General features: G+C 34.0%; 8 protein-coding genes across 8 annotated transcripts; 3 read left to right on the top strand and 5 right to left on the bottom strand. All coding sequences in view use genetic code 12, as the record gives it.

Moving 5' to 3' along the window:
• Window positions 1-233: 233 nt before the first annotated feature.
• Window positions 234-611, bottom strand: TEN1 (Ten1p; the record flags this gene model as incomplete). Its single annotated transcript, XM_049405922.1, has 1 exon — window positions 234-611. One exon carries the CDS (start codon window positions 609-611, stop codon window positions 234-236), a length of 378 nt encoding a protein of 125 aa, XP_049264513.1.
• Window positions 612-782: 171 nt separating this feature from the next.
• J8A68_002195 (uncharacterized protein) lies at window positions 783-1,838 on the bottom strand (the record flags this gene model as incomplete). The annotated part of the gene is made up of 1 exon (XM_049405919.1): window positions 783-1,838. The coding sequence occupies one exon, from the start codon at window positions 1,836-1,838 to the stop codon at window positions 783-785; it is 1,056 nt and encodes a 351-aa protein (XP_049264512.1).
• Window positions 1,839-3,057: 1,219 nt separating this feature from the next.
• On the top strand, window positions 3,058-3,561 carry J8A68_002194 (DNA-directed RNA polymerase III subunit; the record flags this gene model as incomplete). The annotated part of the gene is made up of 1 exon (XM_049405918.1): window positions 3,058-3,561. One exon carries the CDS (start codon window positions 3,058-3,060, stop codon window positions 3,559-3,561), a length of 504 nt encoding a protein of 167 aa, XP_049264511.1.
• A 126-nt stretch (window positions 3,562-3,687) lies between these two features.
• J8A68_002193 (putative lipase) lies at window positions 3,688-6,085 on the bottom strand (the record flags this gene model as incomplete). The annotated part of the gene is made up of 2 exons (XM_049405917.1): window positions 3,688-5,786; window positions 5,848-6,085. 2 exons carry the CDS (start codon window positions 6,083-6,085, stop codon window positions 3,688-3,690), a joined length of 2,337 nt encoding a protein of 778 aa, XP_049264510.1.
• Window positions 6,086-6,403: 318 nt separating this feature from the next.
• J8A68_002192 (uncharacterized protein) lies at window positions 6,404-6,712 on the top strand (the record flags this gene model as incomplete). The annotated part of the gene is made up of 1 exon (XM_049405916.1): window positions 6,404-6,712. The coding sequence occupies one exon, from the start codon at window positions 6,404-6,406 to the stop codon at window positions 6,710-6,712; it is 309 nt and encodes a 102-aa protein (XP_049264509.1).
• A 69-nt stretch (window positions 6,713-6,781) lies between these two features.
• J8A68_002191 (dolichyl-diphosphooligosaccharide--protein glycotransferase) lies at window positions 6,782-7,807 on the bottom strand (the record flags this gene model as incomplete). The annotated part of the gene is made up of 1 exon (XM_049405915.1): window positions 6,782-7,807. One exon carries the CDS (start codon window positions 7,805-7,807, stop codon window positions 6,782-6,784), a length of 1,026 nt encoding a protein of 341 aa, XP_049264508.1.
• Window positions 7,808-9,539: 1,732 nt separating this feature from the next.
• Window positions 9,540-11,096, top strand: CDC37 (Cdc37p; the record flags this gene model as incomplete). Its single annotated transcript, XM_049405914.1, has 1 exon — window positions 9,540-11,096. One exon carries the CDS (start codon window positions 9,540-9,542, stop codon window positions 11,094-11,096), a length of 1,557 nt encoding a protein of 518 aa, XP_049264507.1.
• A 212-nt stretch (window positions 11,097-11,308) lies between these two features.
• Window positions 11,309-13,982, bottom strand: NAB3 (Nab3p; the record flags this gene model as incomplete). The annotated part of the gene is made up of 3 exons (XM_049405913.1): window positions 11,309-11,844; window positions 11,944-13,770; window positions 13,976-13,982. The coding sequence occupies 3 exons, from the start codon at window positions 13,980-13,982 to the stop codon at window positions 11,309-11,311; spliced, it is 2,370 nt and encodes a 789-aa protein (XP_049264506.1).
• Between the last annotated feature and the right edge of the window lie 27 nt (window positions 13,983-14,009).

Raw genomic sequence — 14,009 nt, 5'->3', positions numbered from 1 at the left:
TTTAAAAAATTTGAAAATGTAATTTGTACATATGGTTTTAATCTTGTTTAGTCGTTTTTTTGTATTTTTTTTGTATCATTCTAAATATTAACTAATTTAATATGCTTTGTAAATCATGAAGATGTTAGTGCACTGTAGTAGTCCGAATACCAATACTACAGGTCACACTCTTCTATAAATACTTGTAGCACTATTCTATAAAGACTTCTAGTAATAAAAAAGGCTAAAGAGATCTATTTATTCAAACTTTCCAAGTGATTTAAACTTTGCAACATTTTCATATTCTCATGTGAAAGATTCATTCCATTGATTTCATAAATATCAACCACACTAACATCATTTCCATCATAAAACCCTTCAACACTGACAATGGCTCCTTTTCTAAGAACGTTGCCCGATAGATTTGCCAATTGATTAAATATATTTATTTTCAATGTCTCTTCTTGAGTCGCTTCAGATGATATTGTTGGTACTGATCCAAGAATTAAACTTGATTCATCAGGTATATATGTAATTACCTGACCAATTATACGAACTCGATAGACCTTTGAGACTGATGCATTAGGAAACTCGATATTTAATCTACCGGGTTCCAATATCAATTTAGTCATTCAACCTACAACCAACCAAGAGAAGAAGCAGAGTAAGCAACTGATTTCTTCAACAGAACAATAAAATTTTGTACGCGTCTACACGACTGGGGTAAACCTTGGGGGATGTATGTAATTAAGTTTAATTGTAATTATATTTAAATAAGTGTCTATATATATATATTTCATAAATTAAGATCCTTCGAGAATACTTTCTTCATATTGTTCAGTTCCTGTTTTACTAAATAATTTATTTGCTTTTGTATTATCATTTATTTCATAATAAATACAAGGTTTTAAGATATATCCAATGGTTCGATCACTTCCAGTACAATCAAATGCAAAATTAATAGTCTTATTAGGAGTCACAACACATAATTGTCCAATCCAACCCGTCTTTCGTCCCTTGGTGACATATAATGGGATCCTAAAATTATCCTTTTCATATCTTTCATAGACATGACATACTCTAGTAGCCATGGTTTGTAATGTAGACGCGTGTAAACTACATAATTCCAATCCTAATACCTTTAGAGTCTTGATGACAATATCATTTCCATCATATTCATCCATTTTGGTCATCCATTGTTCTTTCGGAACCAAATATGCTTCGTATACACAAGTATATTCTTCAGTAAACATCGCTTTATAACCCTTTTTTGATAAATCAGCATGGGCATTCAAATATCGATCACAATAATGTTGATATTTATTATATCCTTCATCATCTTTCCAAATCAATTGAGAACAATATCCTTTACTAAAATCAGGTAAATGTTTTGAAAATACTTGTTCCTCAAAATAATAACAACCATATTTTAATGCATTGGCCAAACAGGTCTTTGCGGTTGTCATTGGCCACATTACCTCCATTACTCCATGTTTGGTATGTACATTACCTAGAGTAGCTATTAACATGTCTACTCTTTCAGGAACAGCGACATCTAATTTTGAAATTTCGTATAAATATTGCATATCTCCTTCTACTAAATGATTCAAATTATGGAAGGTTGACCATAGTTGTTTAAATTCTTTGACATGAGCCATGGCCATTAAGAGTAGATATCTTCTTTGATCTGATTCTGCTTGCATTATACCCAATATTTTATTCTTTATATGTGATGTGATTCGGAAAGATATGGAATCACTTAATTCGAAACTGGCTATAGGTAGGGATCGGTAGAGTTCTATGAATGAATGGACTCGGGCTTCGGCGAACTCCGAGTTTGTTTCATTGCTTGTTGTCATGAATGGTCGGGTGGTATATATTTCGGAGCCGATTTGATTGTATGCCTTTAGTAGTGATTTGTATACTTTTTTGCCTTTGATGGTGAAAAGTAATATGCACTTTGAAGTATTGGTCAACAATAAATAGGATTCTCCAGAAGACCCTGGTTCTGAAACAAAGTTGTATCTTTATATAAAAGGTACATGCGAGTAGGAAACATAATAGGTTAAAACGGATGGCCCTTAGAGATATTTAAGGTTTAAGGAGAAGTTTTGCATGCAAATTTTAGACGAGGGTTTTAGGAACAAAGGATAATTAATTATCTCGATGCTCATTAGCCCAGATTTGAAAAGAAAGTAAACAAGGTCAAGTTTTGTGTATCTTTGGTATAATTTGAATTGAGGTAATAATATCACACACTACTTTTTGTTAGAACGATAACCGTGTTAAGAACTGATTCATACGTGTATTATCAAGTCGTAATAACAAACCCCGCGTCATTTCGAAGAGCCAAGGTACAAAATGAAATAAATGACAAAAGTGGAAATAGAGAACCGAAAGATACTATCGTAAAATCATTTACCTAAATACGCGTCACTCTGCTTGAAAATTTACTTCAGTCTATTGTTACTCAATAGATCTGCAGCAATACATACAGAAAATCAGCCAGTGTTGCAAGTGCCGATTTGAGTAATGTGGAACGGGGATGGTTGCTGGTGATAGAGCCAAGATGGGGGCGGTGTCCTAAATGGATGCGGTGTGGCTCTTCTAATTTCCCAGGATATATCTTTCTGTTTTCTCCAGTAGCGTTGCCAGTCATTAGGGAAAAAGTGAAATTGGTAACTAAGTCGTTGATCTGCTTTTAAGTATAATTCTGGATGAAATCGACAGCAAGTTGATGATTTGGAAAAATCGGTCTAGTCTTATGTAGATGTGTAATGACCTTTCCCAATGATAGCCTCAAGCGAGTAGATGCGTCCAAAGCTATCATTGGCAAGCATCACCATCCTGACCATATCTATTTAACACTAGACCAGTTTTTCCAAATCATCACCAAACTATGGTTCTGACGACAGTATAGTAAGCCCCCAACAAGGTGAGAAAACAGCAAAAAAAAAAAAGAAGTAGAATTCAAGATGCGCGAAGATCTTCTGAAATATTTTTCTATTGCAAAATAGAAACCATTAGGTGGGTAATCATTAATTATCATTATAAATCACATTCAAACAGAAACAAAACATGCAAATACTAAATGAAAGAGATAGTTTCTTATCAAACTATGAAGTAGATCAACATTTAAAACAAATGAAAAAGAAATATAATTGGACTTTTTCCGAAGAAGATGAAAAAGAATTACAACAAGATAAAAGAAGAAATAAGAATAGATTTACAGCATGTGGATTAAATCTAGAAGTAATAACAAGAGATATATTATCATATATAAGTCATAGTCCTACTGCTGTTATCACATCCGATGATCAATTTAAAGAATTGGTAACTTTCTTAAATCAATTTGAATTGATGAAGGTTGAAAAATTACAAATTGTAAATACATTACCTAGATCTATGGTTACTTTATATTCCTTAGTTGAAGAATGTGATCAAAGATTCGATGAGGAATCATGTGAACGAATAATCGGAAAAATAGATGAGTTATTCCCTATAGAAAAGGATGAAGAAGAGGAGGAAGAGGAAGAAGAAGACCAAGAGGAAGGAGGAGATGACGAGGAAATGCAGGAATAGAATATATACGCCGACCCAAGACCCATATGTACATTAGTAAATAAATATAAAGGAAAAATCACCAACCAAAGACCCATATGTACATTAATAAATAAATAAAGGGAATAAAACCTAATTATAATACATCTATATAAAATTGCCCATAATACCCAGTTTTGTTAATCCCAAATCACATTCTTCCTCTACAACTGGCTCCAAATGTTGTTGTTGTTGTTGATAATTTGTAGGAGGAACAATTTCTATTGGCAGTCGAATTAGCCCAATTAATGGGAAATTCACTTGTGTTAATCCATAAGTATTTATTTGATCTCTAATATCTCCAACTCTTTCCGTAACTTCTCCTAATAAACCCGTAACACCAAGAGCAAACAATGAATCACTATCATCTTTCGAATTGATCCAAGAATGTTCTTCAGTTATTGTTTCTTCAATTTCTATATTTTGTTTAGCTATATAATCACGAGAAGCAACTTTTGATAACCCTAAATCTTGATCTAATGAGTCAGCAGGTATATCTGCACTTTCTATTGATTTTTTTTGATCAATTTCTGCATTTGGCCCAAAATGATTATCCACCAAATGTTGAATCACTGGCCATCCATAAGCATTAGCAAACCTTCTTCTAACTATTATATTATTATGAGCTTCTGGCTTTAATTTAACAACTACTTTTCTCCATGACATTTTCTTATGATATTCTCTAGCAATCTCTTCTTCAAATGCAGCATAATCTACTGTCTCCAACATTAATTTCTTCTTGATGGTGGTTGAATAACTATCGTCAATCCCCGTATTGTTGGTATTTTGGAGCAATGAGGTGGGCGGTTCGTTGGGATTCTTTTGTCTTCTTGGAGGTAAATCTTTTTCATAATACATTTTATCATGTAAGATAACATTCTCTCTAGAACCTGGATCGACAATATATTTGATTGGTGGTAAGGGTGGTAGAAGTAATGCCGGGGCTGCCTCAAAAAATGTTGAATTAGGGATCTCATCAATAGTAAAATCCTTCTCTTCGACTGATTCTCCTTGCCCATCTTCGTCTTCCACTCCTTCACCTTTCTTAGTTTGAAACCTATGATATGTTCCTTCCGATGGTTTTTGTTTTTGAGGCATTAAATAAGAGAGAAATGTTTGAACCGGCAGAACTTCATTAACTTTTGGAACTCTTGTTGTTATACCATTTGGTCCACAAACATCCACAGTATTCATAATCTGAGACAATGCCTTATAATCAAGATATAATAAACATGAAGTTCTTAACGGAACAATTCCGTCATTTATGGCATTTGCATATAAAGTTCTTCTTTTGAATTGTTTTAATACCATATGAGTTGGACCAGAGGGTAATAATAACAATAATGGTCTTGAATCATTTTCAATAATTTTTAATCCCAATTCTTGTCCTGTTTTTCCGACAACACCAGCCAGTAATGCAAGCTTTACAAGTACAGGATTTTCATTCACTACTCCTAATAAAGGTGATGCTAGAGTAATAAAATTCTCGGGCTTTATTTTATCAAAAAACCAAGGGAAATTAACTTTTAAATATGCAATTGTAAATGTTTGAATACAACCACCTAAGGAATGACCAATAAATGAAATTCGATCAACTTTCCCATTATTAAATGTTTCATTCTCACTGACTAATTCGATTATATATTCGGCAACTCTACTTCCCAAGTATTTGATACCTCGTTCTGTCTTTCCGGTGTTGCCGAAGAACCCTTTAACAACGACATTAGAATCTTTCGAAGAAACGGCATCAACTTGTTCCTTTAAATATAACATATCTGCACTTGTATTTGAATGAAGCCCATGGGTTAGAATGACTAAATGGATAGGTTTATCGGGGTCGGGAACAGGTAAATTCCAAAGATCATATGTATCCCAATTATCAACATGAATTAACGGATTGAAAACACCAATTTTATCTGAATTCTTAATACTTCTTTCCGGGAATGAAGATTCATGTAATATTTGTTTTGAAGTACCTATCATTATTTCAAAATCAATTGAAATAGCATTATTAAATATGATTTGGGAGATGACATCAACAGTCCACCAATAATCTTCTTTTAGAGTATGGCATGATAATTGAACATAAAATGATTGACCTGCTAATAATTGAGGTTCATAAACTGGTTGATCTGCAGTTATAAAACATTTATCATTTTGATTATAATCCAGCAGTCGACAATCAACATATAAAATATAAGGACCAGCTGTTGCAAAAAAATCGTTAGTATGAGAAACATGAAATGTGAACAAGAAAGGAATACATACCGAGATAAATTGCCCGCTTTGAGAGTGGTTCTACATTCTTGATCTTAAGCCATAATGTAGGAGGTATCATTATTTCATCATCTTTCAATTGAGGTGTGAAATTTATTTTGAATCTTTCAATTTGTCCAGCTTTAACTGATTTAACTTGACGATATAAAATTCTATCTTCCATTCTATTTAATTGATCTTTGGTTACAACTATTGGGACTTGAATGTCCTCCTGATCATTTCCATTCATGTTGTGTTATTTATTAATTATTATGAATAAGGAAAGTTACGTAATTTGTTCATTATAAATGTAACTTACACATACAATTCTATGGGAAAGAAAGCAAGAGATCAAACATCATGCAGGTTGCCAAAAAAATTGATGGGCAATTAAGCAAATGATAAATTAATCATGTGATCAATTAATTCCCAACAAAGTCGCGACAACAACACATCATTACTTTGACACTCACGTACCAGAAAAAAACTTTAATAACCTTAATTGACTTGTACCCTCTAATTGACTTGTAAATCCCAGGGTAGAGAGCATTCGGGAAACAGTAAGAGAATGAGTGCAGAAGATTTACATCCAATAGAACTTGCTGCTCATACATTATTAAGTGGATCATTAGACAATTTAAATGAAAACTTTGAACTGTTGAATCAATCACAAATTGTATTATTAGCTAGATTAAGAATCATTGAGAATAAATTATTAGAATTTAAAGAAACTGTTGATAAGAATCAGATTGATGATAAGACTTTATCAGAACTGTTTACGAAGATAAAAGAATTACGTAAGAGATTAGAATCTTGTATAAAGACTCTTGAAAAAGTGGAACATAGAGTTGAAAGAATTGAACAACGAATGGGATGAATAATGTAATAATATATACTTTGCTATATTTACTTCAACGACTTCATAATCTAACTATAAAAACTTTATTTAAAAGAATTTGATGAATTTGTATGGGAATCCAAGACCCTTTAATCCATAGATTGACAACAATAAACTGAAAAGAGCAAAGATTAAAGCACTTACAACCCCAACCAAAATTAATCCAACACTATCATTCTTAATTTCAGGAGCTCTTTTAATCAAGATAATAAACAATAAACTTAAGGCGCCATAGATGAATGAAATGATTTGAGTTTCAACTCCCAATTGGTTTTGTTGTCCAGCCAAGAAATATTCAACTCTACCATCTGGATGTTCAATGACATATGGTGAACCTCTAATTTGGTTAAACATATATCCAGTAACAAATAATAAAATTCCCATCAAGGAGATAATGGTCCATGGAAGTTTTGATCTTAAAAGTTGAATAATCTTCTTATTGAATTTTTTAATTACAATTAAGGTTGAAAGAACCCAAACAATATTAATGATAACTTTGGATTTATCAACAGGAATATGTAAATTGAATTTATGTCCAGTAAGTTGAGAAAACCAATCTATCATCAAATATCTATGATCGCCTTGGAAGAATTGATATTCAATCTTTTCATTTTGGAAATTGTTTGGACCTAAGGCATTAGTTGGACGGAAATAGAATATCTTAGGAATAGAATTCAATTGAAGTAATGCAAATAACTTTTTAGAACTATCGTAATCAGATCTAAAGAAATAAATATTCTTTGGTGCAATCTCTTTATCTTCAGGATCAAAATCAGTTATACCTTCTGGATTATCTTGATACCAAGAATTAGCAATAATTTCATAAGCAGGATTGATTTCTCTACATAAGACACAATTGATCTTACTATTTTCGGATGTAAATAATACAACCAAATGATAATCTCTTTTACCATTTAAAACAGTTTCATAATTTTCATCAGTTAATGGTAAAACTTTTATATCGCTTGTTTTGGTTTTCATAATATCTAACAATTGTTCATCTCGAAATCCAGCAAAAGCAATTGAGATGAAACTGGCAATCACCAAGTAGATTTGCAACAAAAATCCCCTCATTTTTTCTTGTTGTATGCTTTGATATATAATACAGGGTTGTTCAAACAAGTAAATTGTTATTTTTCAATTCGGACTGGACCCCCCATAATTAATTACGTGTATTTAAGAGAACACCTTGTCCGGAAAAAATGAAAAATTCTGTCAAAATTTGATCACGTGTACAAATTGCCTCTTTTGGATGGTGAAAGTCAATATGCAGTACCAAAAGAAGACAATTTATACACTTTCAACTCTTTACTTGTTCATTATTATTATTATTCTACAATTATTACTCTCCATAAATATGTTCAGAACACAGCTATTAGAATATTCTGGGCTTACCAGAGGTTTAACATATCTCCTACCTTACCAAAGAAGAAACATTTAGTCTATACAACCCTAGATTATTTTTTTGCACCAACAAAAAGAGGTGCCTACAAATGATAATTACATTATGATACTTATTACATATTCTGGAGTAACAACCACTTCAGTATATCAGGGTAACTATTAGAAGTTCTCTTTTGAAGTTAATATGGCGGATTAAGAAGAGCCATTGGGCTCATAATTATGTGCTGTTTGAGGGACCTTTGTGCAACATTTCTAGTCGTGCAATTTTTCAAAAACAATTGCAAAATTTTAATTAATAGTTTTTATTTTTGTGCAACATTTCTAGTCGTGCAACAATTTCAAAACAATTGCAAAATTTGTTGCAATTTGTCCACAAGCCAAAAAAAAATCATATAAATTCCCACTGAAAACAAAAAACTATTTGTGTTTTCTTCTTTCTCTTCTTCTTCTTCTTCTTCTTCTTTAATTAACTACTACATTCATTCACATATCAATCAAAGACAAGACAATAGTATGTATATTTACCTTCAATCAAGTTCACTAGCCTGAAGCTGGGAAGGGGGCCACTTTCGAAGCCAAATCCCTTCAGATGGGTATCAGTTGTTGATGCCCATCTAAATGCAATACCTGGTCAATCTTTGTCTTCAAAACGAGTTGCTCCTTGGAGCGGTTGACTGGGGGGTTTAAGGAAGTGTCATAGGTGCAAGGTGGCTGACTACCATCACACCATGTAACGTGCTTCATCTTGTGAAAAGAGGGGTCTAACAAGACTCAGTCATCCTTTTCGGCAAGATAGCATGTTGAGATGTTTTCAATGTAGCTTTCGGCTTATTGAAACTCTCCACTCCACCCGTCACAAATGGCCAATCCTGCATATAAGCTTTATGATCATAACGGCTTGTGGTGTAAGTTATACTAGTTTTAATACATATCAGTATGTACCCACAGTATTGCTAAATGTTTTCAAGGGTTGAAAGTACATTATATCTAAATTTTTGGTATTGTTTTGACAGTTTGTAAATGCGGTATGTATGAACAATGTATTTTTGCAGCAATTTTTGAATTTTTTTGTTTGTGCATTTTGTCAGGTAAATATTATCCACCAATATCATAGTGTAATCGCTGAAACAACCAGGAATAATACACTGATAGTATTGATGCCTTATAGAAAAGGTCGTTTACTATTCACTAAGCAACTTGTAGCAAAGACTAACCGTAATTAGATAACATTCCATAGATAGTACGAGTTATACCCTAGAAAATGTGATTTTGGTAACTATTACACGACCTTATCTTAATGGCTTCTAGAAATTTCTTCTTCAATTCTTTTGCATATTGATTTGACTTTAAAAGAGTACTAAAACTTGCTTTTATACAACACAACTAAGAAAACAGACATAAAATGCCAATTGATTATTCTAAATGGGATAAGATTGAACTTTCCGATGATTCAGATATTGAAGTTCATCCAAATGTTGATAAAGCATCATTCATTAGATGGAAACAACAAGATATTCATGAAAAACGTCATCAAAGAAATATTGAAATTAAATCTATATTGATTCAATTGACAATGTATGCTAAATTGAATGAAAGAGTTGATTACTTGCTAAACAACTTAACTGCTAATGAATTATTAGATTCTAAAATTGTTTTAAATAAATTAAATGAACAATTTGATAAATTTGAAAAATTTAATTATGAAAAATTAAAGAATGAAAAAGGAGATCTGTTAAGAAAAGGGTTAAAAGATTTACAATTTGATAGTGAAGAAGTTGAGAATACTCCTTGTTATAATGAAATGATTGAAGATTTATTCATCCAAATCAAAGATGATCACCCTCAAGCTAAATCTGATGGTAATAAATTGATTGAATATCTCAGGGAACATAGAAATAAAATTGATGATGTATTATCTAAACAAACTATAAAATTAGATGAGTTATTATATCAGAAATCAATGTTGATTAGTAGTGAAGATATTCATACTGGATTTGATAGATCGTTCTTAAATAAGAAAGATGATATTGAAGAACAACCACCAGTTCCAGTTGCACCCCCTAGTACATCAACAAAGAAAACAGTAACAACCACAGAAACCATCAATGCTCCATCAACCACAACTCCCCAGAAACCCAAATCAGATCAAGAAATGCTTGAAGAATTAGAACTCTTGCCAGCCACAGAAACCTTCTCAAAAATCCCATACACTGAGATCACCGAATCCGCCGATTATCTTATTAAACACCCTTATATCTGTACTGAACAGCAAAAAGATGCATTAATAATGACAGCATTCGATGCTCAATTAGAATCCAATTCAAGTCTTTGCAAGCAAATCATTCACCAATCCTTATTATTACAATATATTTCACAATTAGCCGGTGCAGAACATCCAACTACTGACCAAACCATTCGTGCCGTTAAATTATTTTGTTCAAAAGTAGCCGAAATGGGAAGTCCCGCCCGTCAAGGATTTTTACAAGATGTAGAGAATACTTTCAAACATATTGAAAGTAGATGTCAAGTAATCATAGCCGAACAAGCAGCCAATGCACAAGAGGAAGGAAATGGACAAGAAGAATTGATTCAATTACGAGCATTGGATGAAAATACTCAATTGTCTGTCAATATTCCGAAAGAAGGTACTACTGAATATGAGATTTTTAAAACTAAATTACCAAAAGAATTTCAGGAAGCTGTCAAGTCACAATCTTTGGATGAGGTAAATAAGCAATTTGCTAAATTGAAAGTTGAAGATGCTGAACAGATTTTGGAAGTTTTTAATGAATGTGGTGTGATTGGAATTTCGGGATATTTGGAAGATGAACAACTTAAACTTCTTAACTTTTTCCTTATATTATCACTTGTTGTTTTAGTTGTTGTTCCGGATCAACTGCAAGTACAGGAGCAACAACAACAAGAAAGTCAGATCCCATCTACTGATATCGTAGACTAAGTTAGTATTTAGTATGTAGTTGTATAATATAGTCTCAAAAAAATTCTGTAGATTAAAGTAAATAGAAGAATAATAAAATAAATCTATAGAAGCTCAAATTTTTTTTACTTTCTTGCTAATCTCGCCAATGTATCCATAAGCGATTGAGTACTCGATTGCTGTTGCTGCTGTTGTTGTTGGTTTGAAGACTGATTAGGTATAGGTGGTGGTGGTCAGCTAGGGACTAAGACGTTAACACTTTCGTTCCGTATTACTTGACTATTAGAAGAGCTGTTAGATCCATATGGTAGCGGAGGTGCAGTTCCGTATGGTTGTTGTTGCTGTTGTTGTTGCTGATTATATCCACCACCACCACTGCCTCTACCACCACCATATCCTGAAGGTTGTCCATAAGCCTGTGGAAGCGGTTGCTGTTGCTGTTGCAAGGCATTAATCATAGACAGGACTTGTTGAGGGTTTAATCCTTGTAGGGCCTGTAATAAGTTTCCTTGATCTTGCAAAACAGGTTGTTGCTGTTGTTGGGGAGGAGGTGCACCACCATATGGGGCATATGCTCCTTGTGGTGGAGAAGATCTATACAGATCCACTTGTGGTGGAGCTGGACCTCCTCTGCCGTCATTGATGCCAAATTGATTGTATTGTGGAACAGATCCGTATTGTTGTTGTGCCTGGTCTCGATTCCAGTATCCACTATTGTTATTATCATATCCCCCAGCACCACCACCTACACTACCACCGCCACCATATCCTGCACCACCATCATTCCTTCATGGAAAAGGACTTGGTGCAAATGGAGAGGAGGACAGGGACAGTGCTGCAGATGCCTGCTCACCATCTGCACCACCACCGTGGGGTCCCGAACCACTTCCGCTACCCTGGACAAACCCAGTGTATTGGTCATATGGCTGAGGTTGTGGTTGTTGCTGATGTTGATGTTGCAGTTGTCGTTGATACCCCGGAGGAATTGAATTGTCGTTATAACTAGTATCTTGAGGATAGTAAGGAGGTGGATTCCCGCCATATCGTTTCATTTTGGCTTTTGCCAACAATTCTGCCCCGACTTCAGGTTCAATATCGGCATATTCATCAAATTTGATTCCACCGTCTGGAGTGTTTTCAAATGTCTGAACATCGATTTTTAATTCCTTAATTACACAAGATCCTAATACCCCGGAATAAGCGGCTTCACTGATGACTTCATTTATGTTACGATGGGTTACATCTTCGGTATCAATTGTGATTTGGGCTTGAGCGAATGCTTTCTTCACTTTTCGAATGAAAAACACGGAAGATTTCCCAGTAATATAAACCATACAATCAAGATTATCTGGTTTTCTTCTTTTTGCTGCTGGTTGTTGTTGATTATTTTCATCAGCCACGGCTCTTTCTCTTCCTCGGGAACTTAAATTAGGATTATTGATTTCTGGTTTCCCTGGACGTCTTGCCTTTTGAGGTTTTGATGCATCTAATCTCATAATTTTATTATGTAATGGAACCCCAGTTTCACCCTTTATACATTCCAAACATGCTTCTGCTGTCCGGAATTGAACAAACCCATAACCGGCCTTGATGGCAATTTGGATAACTTCTCCATATTGACTGAAAATACGAAATAAATCTTGCTTTGATATGGTATTGGCAGGTAAATTTCCCATAAATAATCTCAGTTTATCAGGGAATTCATCCCAATTCAGTAACCCCAAATAATAATTCTCTGTTCTAATGAAATCTTCATATGCTTGTTCTTCTTCAGGAGTCATTGGAGCAGTGATGTTTGGTCTACGACAATATTCATTTATGGGGATTAAAGGAATAGGATCTTTTAAATTCTTATATGGTTTATTATAAGAATATACCTGGTCATAATTCATTGGTTTCCCACTACTACCAGAAGTATTAGGACCGGTTAATTGAACTCCTTGTAAATTTAGTTGTTCGGTGATTAATTTTAATTGTTCAGATTGTGGTAAATTTACAAAATTTGGATCTTTGGCAATTTCACTATGCATAACAGCTTCATAAGCTTGTTTTAACTGTTGTTGAGAATCAGCTGGTCCAGATGCAGCTCGGTTAGAATGACGACTTCCTCCTCCTCCTCCTCGTGATTTGGAAGCACTTACGGGAGGTTTTGGGGGCAATCCAGCTGGACTTCTTCCTGCTGGTTTCACAAGGGGCTGTTGCGGTACAAGAGGACTGGGAGTGATTTGTCTTTCGACTAATTTGGGTTCATGATCATCTTTCAATGCTAATTCTGGGTCATAATCATCATCGTCGTCAACTTCTTGCTGGTGCTGTTGTGGAGGTGGCTGTTGTGGAGCAACTGATGATTGATCATTCCTAGATTCTGGACTAGTTTCCGAATGAGGTTGCCCACGTCGTTTACGACGAAGTCCCAGTATTAGGAGTTGTAGAACTCTAAAGAGTATTTCTTGATGTTTTACTTCTACTTCTTGAACTTCTTCAATTTTGGGCTCATTTTTCTCTTCCATAGCAGAATTAGTGGAATCACGACTTTTATCGTCTACTACTACTTCTTCTTGATGGGTTACTTCTTCTGATTCATTTTCTGAAGTGTGAGTGGTAGTTTCGGGGTCATTTGATTCAAGTTCATCGTTGTTGGAAGCTGAAACTGGCGATTCTTCATGGGTATGCTGTTGTTCTTTTTCATCGTCAACTTCATTGTGTTTATGATGAAGACATTAACCTAAGTGAAGGTAAAGATGAATGAATTGCTGATAAGTTAGAATCGTTAATTGGTGGGAAAGAAGACATAAGGATTGAAAGTTTTTTTTTTTACAACCAGCAAAGGAAAAACTTAAAAATAGGAGGTCGTGTAGTTTTGGTCAAAAATATAAATCACATGACTTGTATCATGTGACTTGACATTATTACCCGGATATATCCTTTTTTCTT

The sequence above is a fragment of the Hemisphaericaspora subhashii genome, assembly GCF_019202705.1.
Source record: "Hemisphaericaspora subhashii strain CBS 10753 chromosome Unknown scaffold93, whole genome shotgun sequence".
NCBI classification, from domain to species: domain Eukaryota; kingdom Fungi; phylum Ascomycota; class Pichiomycetes; order Serinales; family Debaryomycetaceae; genus Hemisphaericaspora; species Hemisphaericaspora subhashii.
Note: the sequence above shows the minus strand (reverse complement) of the source record. Positions and strands in the feature narration are given on the sequence as shown.